Source organism: Rosa chinensis, chromosome 6 (genome assembly GCF_002994745.2).
Source record: "Rosa chinensis cultivar Old Blush chromosome 6, RchiOBHm-V2, whole genome shotgun sequence".
NCBI lineage: Eukaryota > Viridiplantae > Streptophyta > Magnoliopsida > Rosales > Rosaceae > Rosa > Rosa chinensis.
The window spans coordinates 39,696,169-39,707,874 of record NC_037093.1 but is presented as its reverse complement, the minus strand read 5'-3'; the positions used below and the strand labels follow the sequence as shown (position 1 = coordinate 39,707,874).

Sequence of the window (11,706 nt, the reverse complement as noted above, 5' to 3'; positions counted from 1 at the left end):
ACAAAGGCGCCGCTGGAAGAACCAAAACAGTAGAAGTTCAAGTAACAGTAATTCCAAAACCAGAATCACAAAATTTCATTTGCATTCGTATTCTCCAAGGCTGTAATAACGTCAACATGAAGATGGTATTCTCGTAGATACGGCTTAAGCGGTTTTCTTGTCTCCCTCCCACTGTCACATGTACTATAAATACTGCCGCTCACTCTTTCCATGTCCACATCCAAGAGTCTTTCAACTCTTTTTTACTCTCACAAACACAGACATCAACATCTGGTAATGTTTAACACTGCTGGCAAGGTTATTAAGTGCAAAGGTAAATCTGTTAGACACTTTGATCTGGTCATGTTGTTTTTGGAGGCACTCCACTCCCTCCTTTACTGGGTTCTCTGTTTCTGAGTTCTGATAACGATCAAGTTTCTTTATTTTGCTCTCTTTTCTTGTGACCCCTATTTACTTGTTAAACCCTTCTGTTAGATTCCCTAATGTCAATGTGGTTTTTCACCCTATAATCTGTTGATGTCTTTCCCATTAGTATTTTTTCTTTTTTCTTTTCTTATGATCATGATTAGAGATTGCTGTTTAACTACTCCATCTTTTTTCTGTATCTAAGGGGGTGTCGTTCATTTTGTTCTTTTGTAATGTTGGTGGGAATCGTGATGAACACTAGTCTTAGATTTGTACCATTTTGGGCGAAGCAGCTTTCATTTTTGTAATATGAACGTCTAGTGGCTTGGGCTTTCTCTATTTTGTAACCTTTGCTTGGTTAGATTTTATGAGAATAGTAATGTTGGGAGATCTCTGAAGTTCGGTAAAAACACTACTTTTATTATCTGGCAATGCAGTGAAACATCGGATAAATAAATTTGTTTGTTTTCTTTTGCTACAATTTGTAACCACACTCAACTTCTTGGTCTTGTAGTTAGTTCCTCTTGTGAGAACACTAATTTTAACCATATAATTGTTGCTTATTGATGATGGCATATGTGGATTGTAGCAGCGGTGGCCTGGGAAGCTGGGAAGCCGCTGGTTATTGAGGAAGTGGAGGTGGCACCACCACAGAAACATGAAGTACGCTTGAAGATCCTCTTTACCGCTCTTTGCCACACGGATATATACTTCTGTGAAGCGAAGGTAAACCTTAAACTTATTAAAGCTTTGTCCATAATTGTTTGAACAAGGCACATTGAACAGAATGCTCATTACTAGTTTAGTTTCATATCTTGGAATCCATCACTGAGGTTGTTCTGCTTTTCAATTTACAATACGTCACTATGTATCTAATATTGTTAATGAATTCAATGCTTCCCTCAACTTCTGTCGATCATACATGAGATTCTAGCCTTGAAAATTATAGATGTTATATGTTGGACAAAATCCACTGTTCCCTCGGATTTTAGGTCATGAACCTGGAGGGTATGTGTATCTTTGAAATTTAAAGCTATTTTGTAACAGGAAGATTAATACTATGTTTTTAGTTCCCTTTCATACAATATATTTAATTTTCCTTGGGATTTTTTGTTTAGAATCGTGGAAAGCATAGGCCAGGGTGTAACTGAACTCTAACCGGGAGACCATGTCCTCTCGGTGTTCACCGGAGAATGCAAGGAGTGCGCACATTGTACGTCAGAGGAAAGCAACATGTGTGATCTCCTGAGGATTAATACCGACAGGGGTACTGTGATCAATGACGGCCAGACCCGGTTTTCCAAGGATGGAAAGCCAATTTATCACTTTGTTGGTACCTCTACATTCAGTGAATACACTGTTTCACATGTTAGTTCCGTTGTGAAGATCAACCCTGTAACGCCTCTTGACAAAGTTTGTGTTCTTAGTTGCGGAATTTGTACAGGTTAGGCTAAACAAAACTTATCACATTTAATCGTTACCGTGGAACATATATCACTGGTTTCTTTACCTGTATTTCTTAGTAATGAATCGTTTTTATACGTGCTCCAAAGGTTTTGGTGCAACTGTAAATGTTGCAAAGCCGAAAAAGGGTTCATCTGTTGCCATTTTCAGATTGGGTGTTGTTGGTCTTGCTGTAAGTTATTCTTATTTCTTCTCTATTCCATTTGTTCAGATATTTAGAACTATTCTGATGATCTTTTTGTTGCAATTTAGGTTGCGGAAGGTGCAAGGGTTTCTGGGGCTTCAAGGATCATTGGAGTTGATCTCCAACCGATTTGAGGAAGGTATAGACAATGCCTGCTCATGTTCAGGAAATACTCTGCTTCATAATTTCATATCATGTTAAAAGATTGGTCATTTATGATTTATCACTTTTTTGACAGCCAAGAAGTTTGGGGTGAATGAATATGTGAATCCAAGAGATCATAACAAACCTGTTCAAGAGGTGGGTACAGACAATTTTGTTTAAGTTTGTATTTCCTGTTAGTTGATTAGATAGCCAAACATTTCCATCTGTCTCATTTCTCGGTTAGCACTTAGGACTACTGAGTTATCCTTTTGCACTTTAGAATGAGTATTTTGTGATTTTATTGCACTCCACCCTACCTGTTGAGGATTTGAAGAGTTTCAAGTCTGCAACAATATGTTTATACTCCTGGTTTTACTGATTCAAAATACATAATGACTTCTCAATTGAATTTAAAGTCGTGGTGATTACGGTTTAAGAGAGACTAACATTTGAGTTTTGACATAAAGGTGATTGCTCAGATGACCAATGGTGGAGTTGATCGGAGTGTTGAGTGTACTGGTAGCATCCAGGCTATGATCTCTGCCTTTGAATGTGTTCATAATGTAAGCATCTACCTCAGGCTTCCGTGTTCTTGTTGATTGGTTGTTCTTGAAGTTTAACATTGCAACTTATTTTCTTTTGTCCAATTTTAGGGTTGGGCGGTTGTTGTACTTGTTGGAGTGCCAAACAAAGACGATGCGTTCAAAACCCAACCAGTGAACTTCTTGAATGAGAAGACTCTTAAGGGAACTTTCTATGGTAACTACAAGCCCCGCACTGATCTACCTGGTGTTGTGGAGAAGTACATGAACAAGGTAATCACACTTTTTTTCAGCCCTCCATTCTAGCAACCCGCTTAATGAAGGCTCTGATGGGTTTTTAGATACTCTATAGAAAACATTAATTTTTGACATGGGAATAATTTTGGTCTGCAGGAGTTAGAATTGAACAAATTTATCACTCACTCTGTTTCTTTCTCCGAGATCAATAAGGCATTCGATTACATGGTGGCAGGATAGGGAATCCGGTGTATCATCTGCATGGAGCTCTAGAGCTGTTTTTTTTACTTTGCTTGTTCTTATGTTAATTAAAAGAGTTTTATGTATATCATGTCATCTAGGTCATATGGAAAAGGAATAATTTGGTTATGGAATTTCAAGACTTGTGCAAAGAGAGGAATTTGTTAATAGTTGGGGGTTTTCCGTTTTGAAAAGTATTTTGTTCTACATGTTATGTTGTTCTGTTATGGTATTCTTCATTGATCCCAGTACTCGCAACACCCTCGACTTGAAAGTCTTTTTCTGTGTGAGCGAGCAAAAGCACACTGGGCAGTCTCTCTGGAATAAATTGGTTTGAAGTAATTATTGTTTATGTACGAATCTTTTTGTACTTGTGTCATGACTCATATGAGTTGGTGTCATGATCCAACCCATCATTATTATTATTATTATCATCATTTAATTACAGCTGTTAGATTGAGAATCTAAGGATTGCAATTAAATGATTGTTACAGATTAAAATAAATTACTGTTAAAATACATGTGGGTCCGCTTTCATCATTAAATGCCAAACGTGTTCAGTACACTCGCTGGACCCAAAAAAAAAAAAAAATTGACCGTTGGCAGCAAGTCCACGTGCATGTGGAGCCCTCTGCCCGCCAAGATTTGGGTTGTTGGGTGATTGAAAACTGGTCAGTCATTTGCTTGAGCGCACGGGAACTCCTTGTTTTCGCCTATATTGATAGGAGACTAACTAGGCTGATTACTAGCTATTAATTTTTTTGCCTCTTCTAAAAGAAATGAATCTAAGTGCAACTCCAACAAATTCTCTATAATTTCTGTATAATAGAAAAGTAAAAGTCAAAGCTTTAGCATCTTTTTCTTCTCCAACTCCAACAAAATCTCTATTTTACAGCAATCTCTAAAATCTCCATATTCTTCCTTAAATTTTAGAGATTGCTGTAAATATAGGGAATTCGGTTTTATCTTTCCTCACTTTCTCTAAAATAGAGATAATTATAGGGAATCTGTGGAAGCAAAAGAGGCTTATTTTTCCCTAAAGTAGAGAAAAATCAAAATATGGAGAAACTGTTGGAGTTGCTCTAATAAAATGAACCATGGGGGATATAGAGGTATCCCTTCCATGAAGGGATCCTTTTTTTTTTTTTTTTTTTTGCCATTTTAAGGGTTTTCTTGAGGGATCTACTTTTCGATTACATACTAGCATATCGACCATTCATTTTTTTGATCTCTATGAATATATCATTTTTGCAAATTTTCGGCTACATTGTTAATCGTTAAGGTATTCATAATCGTGATTTACCATTATGAATACGAACAGCTTATGTTGGAGCGATTTGGTACGTCCATTAACTTGATCTACTTTTGTAATTTAACCTTTTAAAAAAAAAATTACTTCATTACTTTAACGATCATCATTTTAGCCAAAAATTTGTACAACTGTTCTACTTATAGAGACCTAAAAATTGAATAGTCGAGATACCGATATTGATCGAAAAGTGGGTCTCACAAGAAATTTCCTAAAAGGCCCTATATATAATGCTTTTATTCATACTTCAATTTTATCCTTTTCAAGTCTTTCTTCTATACACTTCTTCTATATATGCTCTATCTCGCAATACTTAATTGGCTTAACCCAATGCTACTATAATCTTATAAATTAAATCTTACAATTCTAAAGCATGTCCATGCTTATAACCACACTACACGTAGAAATATTCTTACATAGGGCAAACGTACCATGTGGTGGTGGGGCAGTCCAATCAAAACTAAAAAAAATTTAAGTGTGTTCTGAAACTATCCTTACTTATTAGGGAGAATTCCATAAATGGTCATTCAACTATGACTCATTCGACACTTTGGTCACTCAAGTTTCAAATATATCACTTTGGCCACTCAACTATTATACTGTCAATCACTTTAGTCACCCAAGAAGTATTTTTTTTCTCACTTTAATCAGTTCTCCCAATCATTCTAATACATATTTATCAATTTTTTCATAATTAGTCGGATGAAAATATCATTAATATTGTGGCAAATAATTTTTTTTCAATGAAAAAAAATTAACAAAGTGACTAAAGTAATTGACAGTGTAATAGTTGAGTGACCAAAGTGTCGAATGAGTCATAGTTGAGTGACCATTTGTGGAATTTTCCGTACTTATTAAAATGAAATACCCAAAACAGCCCATTGCATGTTCACTGATTGGGCAGCCCTACCAACCAAGTGGTATATTTGTCCTACGTAAGAATCTCTCCCTGAATCTAGGATAATGATTAGGTCCGAAATTGCATATCTAAAACTAGCATGTTACATTGATGGTGAAAATAAATAGATCAATCAAATAGAGAGAAAGAGAGGGTTGTTTGTGGAACTTTGGGGTACTCTCTTCAATCATTAAGTTGTTTGATTAGACTTTGAGTTTTGCAAGTCAAATTTGACTTGACATGTTATCTAATACTATAACAATGTTACATGTTCGTTTTCAAGATCCAATTTCTGTAAAAGCAAATAAAAGTGCAGACTTGTTGAGAAATGACATTGGTTCTCTAGGGCACATTTTAAAAAGAATTTTTATCTTCAATTTTTTAGAAGGATGAAGTTTTTTATTTTATTTTATTTTTTATTAAAAAAGAATTTTCGTTAAACTAATGGAAATTATATCCAATGGGCTTCATGCAATCATGTGTCCTTATTAAAAACCCTGCCCGTTCGAAGAACCACACTGCCAAATCAAATGACTGTCAAAGGATTCCCCCAGAGTCAACTAGACATAAACTTTAATTGCCCAAACAGCTGGAGCACAACTATACTTTCATTGCTTTCACTAGAACCAGTCATAAGGTAACTTTTAGTTTTGCCTTAAGTCCAGGAAACCCCTGATGTTTTTTATCATCTATTGCAATTTGCAAGGTCATTGCCATGGAGGTCTGACTTCTTTCCAACACTTGATTCCATCTACATTTAAAGCTTCTTTTGCGAGGTGATTAATGGGCTACCTTGTGGCAACTTCTTTGAATCTTCCTCCACATGACTTCCTTGAATACAGGCTTGCGCTTCCTCACTTCGTCAAAGATCGGATCCTTCCATACCAAGGTCTTTTTTCTTGCTGTTGATTGCAGTCACGACATTTGCTGCATAAGATTTCACTTCCTTGTTCCATAGAAGAGCAAAGTTGGAATTTAAAATTTTCAAAAATTAAGAGAGGTCTGCATATGGATTGGAGGTATAAATAGAATTCTTTAGATTCAATTTTCTCAACTATTTCACCTATTCAATCAATTATCGCACAAATGACAGAAACTATAGACCCCGAAACAATTATACATAGAAAAAAAAAAACAAATTTAGAGCCATTGTCTTAGGCAATGTTCTACTAAAAAATAGCTAAGCCTCGAGAAAGACGCGATAATATTTTCTTCCTTTGGCTTAAGAGAGGACTCTAATTGTCTAGGATATGGCATGTAGGCTGAAGAGGTTGAGCTAAGGCCATCTCCAGTAGGAGAGGGCTATATTGAGGTCAACGCTATAATTTAGCCCCAGAAATATTATTTTTTATTCTTGAAATAATGAACCATCTCTAGTAAGGCAGGGCTAAATTTTAGCCATTTCAAGTATTTTATAGTTTTAAATTATGTTTTTCAAATTTATCATTTTATTGTATTATAATAATATTTTAATTTAGACCAAAATTAATTTTGGAGTCAAAAATTAATGTTTTTAAACTGTATGTTTGGATGAGGTATCTATGTGGTATTTTTTATAACATTTTCGGATAGGATTTTTAAGTGCCACGTGCCCCTTCACAAGTAAATCCCTAGATTCCCGATTAGATATACTGTCGACGTGGCAAAACTAATCATTGTAGACCTTATCAAATTTTAGGATAGTATTTGTGAATGCCACGTGTCGCATTGTGATCAACTCCCTAGATTTTCGATTAGATTTTATGCATACGTGGCTATTCTATCTTCAGCTTCAAACCTCAATAAAAAGAGGTCTTTCGATTGCATATATCACTATATCATATATTTCTTCTCTAATTGTTTGTTCAGTTTATAAATTTTCCTTATATTTTGCAATGAATTCCAACTGGTTTTCTCAGTGGAATGAGAGGCAACATGAAGACGAGCAAGATGATGAAGAACATGAAGAATATGATGCGCAGAGGCGAAGAAATACAACACAACTTATGGCAGAAGCAGTTAGCTGGTTGGCTACTAACCCACTCCATCAACAACTGCAATGGGGAGGTTATGTTTCAGGCCTCGCTACCCGTCACCGATCACGTGAGGTAGCGAATGAAAAGTTGTTAAATGATTACTTTATAGCTAACTCTGTGTACCCTGCCGAAACTTTCAGACGACGTTACAGGATGAGACGTGAAGTGTTCCTCCGCATGTTAGAGCATGTCCAGATAGCAGACCCATACTTTAGGCAGTCCTAAGATTATGCTGGGCGGCTGGGCTTCTCGCCTCACCCGAAATTAACGTGCGCTCTTCGAATGCTAGCTACTGCATGCTCGGCTGATTCCTTAGATGAATCATTTCGTATGCCTAAATCGACCGCCATTGAGAACCTTAGTCGATTTTGTCGTACTATTGTCACAATTTATCAAGAATACTACCTTCGGGCTCTTACAACAGAAGATTTGGATAAGCTTTTACAAAGAGCTGAACGATTTTCTGGAATGATAGGTTCGCTTGATTGTATGCATTGGCAGTGGAAAAATTGTCCAGTGGGATGACAAGGTAGCTTCAGCGGCAAATCAAAAAAACCAACCATTGTTCTTGAAGATGTGGTAGGTCCATACACTTGGGTCTGGCATGCTTTCTTTGGAATCCTTAGAGCCTAGAATGACATCATTGTTCTTGGACGTTCACCATTATTTGATGCTGTAACAGCAGGTGAGGCACCACAATTTAATTACCATGTCAACGAGACTCCTTATGAGTTTGGGTACTACCTTGCTGATGGCATCTACCCTAAGTGGGTGACACTTGTGCAATCAATCAAACATCCTGAGAATGATGCAGAAGTGTATTTTTCCATCAAGCAGGAGGCGTATCGCAAGGATGTCGAAAGAGCATTTGGGATTCTGCAAGCACGATTTGCAATTATTAGGCAACTTGCAAGAGGTTGGGAGCGAGAATCATTATCGATAATCATGTTGGCTTGCATAATACTTCATAACATGATTGTTGAGGATGAACGAGATGACTACTACAATGGTGAGTCCGACGATGATGATCCAAATCCAAATAGGTCAAGGAGAGCTCGGGCAAGAATATATGATGGCCCAAATTTGCCGCGTAATCTAAGAACCGGACATATCACAATGACTGAATACATGTCTCGTTACCGAAGGATACGCTCTCATGTTGGAAATAATAATCTACGAAATAACCTTATCCAACATGTTTGGTCAAATAGACGATGCTAGGAGAATATCTATGCTAGGTGAGGTAATAACTGACAATTTATTGTCACGTCATAATCCTCATGTCATAAATGTTATTGTTTTTTTTATTCTTGTTATTATTATTATGTGGCTTGATTTAGTTTTCTTTTGATTATGTGGTTGCTTACTTTAATTTGTAATGAATAAAAGTAGTATTTAATTTTTTTTCATGTTCCAACCATTTTATTTCATCAGATTAAAATTGCATAAACTTCATTGACATAAAACAAATTCGACCGCCTACATTTCTACATAACTTGAACAATTTATTAAGAAAACATTGACCGAATTGATAAAATAACCAAACTATTCATCATCTTCGGATGCCATACGTGGGTGATAGTCGTCTTCTGTTGCAATACGTGGATGGTAGTCATTAGATGTTGTGGCGGAATTAGGAAACAACTCACGTGCCCTTAGCCTTTCAAGAGCTTCCCTCTTCTTCCCATCAAAATATGTCTTGCTCTTTCGAGTAAAATCAACGGTTTGCATCATTACAATGGCTTCTTCCCTTTCCCTCTCTCGTCGATCCTCCTTCATTTTCTCTCTTATGGCTTTTGCCTCTTCCGCTTTGATATTTTCTTCCCTCATTCGCTCTATGTTAGCCAATAATTTTTCTTGAAAGGCTTTCTCCTCCTTTTCTTTGGCCTTCAATTATGTTTTCTTGCCATATTTTGTCCCATTGGTCTAGAAAGGGAATTCAGAGTTGAAGTTGGTGTCGAAGTAGATCCGTTTGGCTCTTCATCATCCTCCAAGGAAATAGGGAGGTTTCTTTGCACCGGTGATGGACCAAAGTTTTCTAGTGGTGGATCATCAAACGTCACCCAACTATCACTACACAAATTGTAACCACTTTGATGGTGAAATTTTTTTCCATTCATATCGTCCTTGTAGAAATCTTCGGCTAAGTGTTGCTATAACAAAAATAAAAATTATATAATAATAATAATAAGAATAGTTTTATGAAAAAAAAATATTACAATTACTTGCTAAGCAAATTTTAAAAAAAAAATTATGTAAAAGAGGTCTTACTTGGTCGGATTGATTAGCTCTGCTATGAATTCTCCTCTCAGCGCGTTTGACGCATTGATGCCATTTGTTCATTTGTGGGAAGAAGTGTTTTTGCCATCGAGATTTACAACTCTCAAAATTTCTAACATTCGGAGGAGTACCATTGAAAAATTCTTTAAACTTTTGCTCCACTTGTTTCCAAATGCCGGTCTCTTTTTGGCTCGTACCTTTATCGGAGTTTTCGGATACTTGGATGAACACAATGCAAACAGCTTCATATTCCTTTCTTGTCCAATTAGCTCATTTGATGGACATACTTTTCACTAGAAAGAGAATAGAAAGATAGAAGAAGTTTGTTGAAGTGAATTGTAGAAGGAAAACTAAAGGTGTGAAATTATAGAGAAATTGTGGTTATATTTATAGAGAAAATGATGCTTTCAAATTTTATTGTCTTGTTAAAAAAAAAAAAAAAAAAAAAAACTAGCCGTTGCATAAATAACGGCTAGATAATATTGGCCATTGATTTGCAATTATGGTGATAATTGCTTAATTGATAGCCATTGATCAATTATGACCGTTGGGAATCAAATTGGTTTCATTTAAACCAATATATAGCAAGCTGCCACATGCCCCTAATTTTTCTTCTTCTAGCAGCCCATTTTCTCCACATTTGGGTTTGCTGCTGGGACCACAAATTCTGGACTAGGCCAGCCAAAGGGCTAAACTTAGCCCGATAGCCCATCTATGGCCCTCTGGCCCTTTTAAAACATGCTATTGGAGATGAAATAAGGGCTAAATTATAGCCTTTGGCCCTCTAGACCTCCTTATTGGAGGTGGCCTAACACAACCCGATAAGAAACTTTCCTAGTGAACCAAATTTGAAAGAAAATCAACATAACAAAATTCATAATGACAACAATGAGAGGAGGAAGCCATCTACGTGTCCAAATTGCAAAGAAAGCACCATCACAACTAGGTTAGGCCTAATCAGACCCATATGCCACCAATTAGGTAAAACATAATCCAATCCATACCATAATCCGCCACAAGCACGACTGCACCTAAAGCTGGCCATTTCAGCAGCTTAGGCCGAACCAGGCCTATTTCAAACTTAGCCAAACCTATTTGGGCCGAATTAATCGGCTCATTTACGTTTCGACTCGGCTGAGCCATATCAAGAAAAAGTTTCGGCTCAGTTATGGTACGTCATTTTATATACCAATGATATACTATACCAATTGAAATACACATATACCAACAAAATATACTTTTCTAGCTGAACCATTATATAAAATGGTATATATTTTGCAAGAGGTGACACTTAAAGCTCTCACCTCTTAGGTAGAGACTCTAACCTCAAACCAGTAAACCACAATCCACATGTTCTTCTTGTTATATTATATACAAAATCTAAATTTGTATCTTCCATATGATAAAAGTCAAAAACAAGACTTCATTTATTTCATTGTTTTCTCCATCAAACTTTTTTGATTGGTTCTCTTCTTCTTCTTTTTTTCATTTCTTTTCCTCCTCCTCCACCTCTTTCATCAAGTTCTTTCATCATCCCTCTTCTTTCTTCTTTTTCATTCATCTTCTCCCATTTTTCTCCAATTCTCCATCATCCACATCATTGCATCTGCATCTTAATCATTGGATCTGCATGTTCATCATTTGACTCCACGACATCGTTATGATAGAAACTCGAGTTGAATCAAGCTGATATCTTGATATATGAACTTCTCAGTATCGAATGGCAGTGGTACGGTTCCGGTTTTAAATTTTAAAAAACAGATCAAAACTGGTCAATAGCTAGTCGACAAATTTTTTGGTCATTTTTTAACCGAATCCAACCCTAGCTACATCACTTGCTACCGCATCAATCCACTAACTTCTTAGCACCATCTCTAGAGAAGAAATCTGCCCTTGGATCTAGATCAATCATGCAAAGCCTCTTGAGAGTATGAATCCTACATGAAAAAATGGGAATCTTGCCTGTGGGTTTATAAGAATTTAGGCCA

At 36.4% G+C, this 11,706-nt stretch overlaps 1 protein-coding gene and 1 pseudogene across 1 annotated transcript; both read left to right on the top strand.

Moving 5' to 3' along the window:
* Window positions 1–276: 276 nt before the first annotated feature.
* Window positions 277–3,249, top strand: LOC112173803 (annotated as a pseudogene).
* A 4,048-nt stretch (window positions 3,250–7,297) lies between these two features.
* Window positions 7,298–8,659, top strand: LOC112171316. The gene is made up of 3 exons (XM_024308518.1): window positions 7,298–7,510; window positions 7,914–7,967; window positions 8,072–8,659. Exons 1-3 carry the CDS (start codon window positions 7,298–7,300, stop codon window positions 8,657–8,659), a joined length of 855 nt encoding a protein of 284 aa, XP_024164286.1.
* The last annotated feature ends 3,047 nt before the right edge of the window (window positions 8,660–11,706 follow it).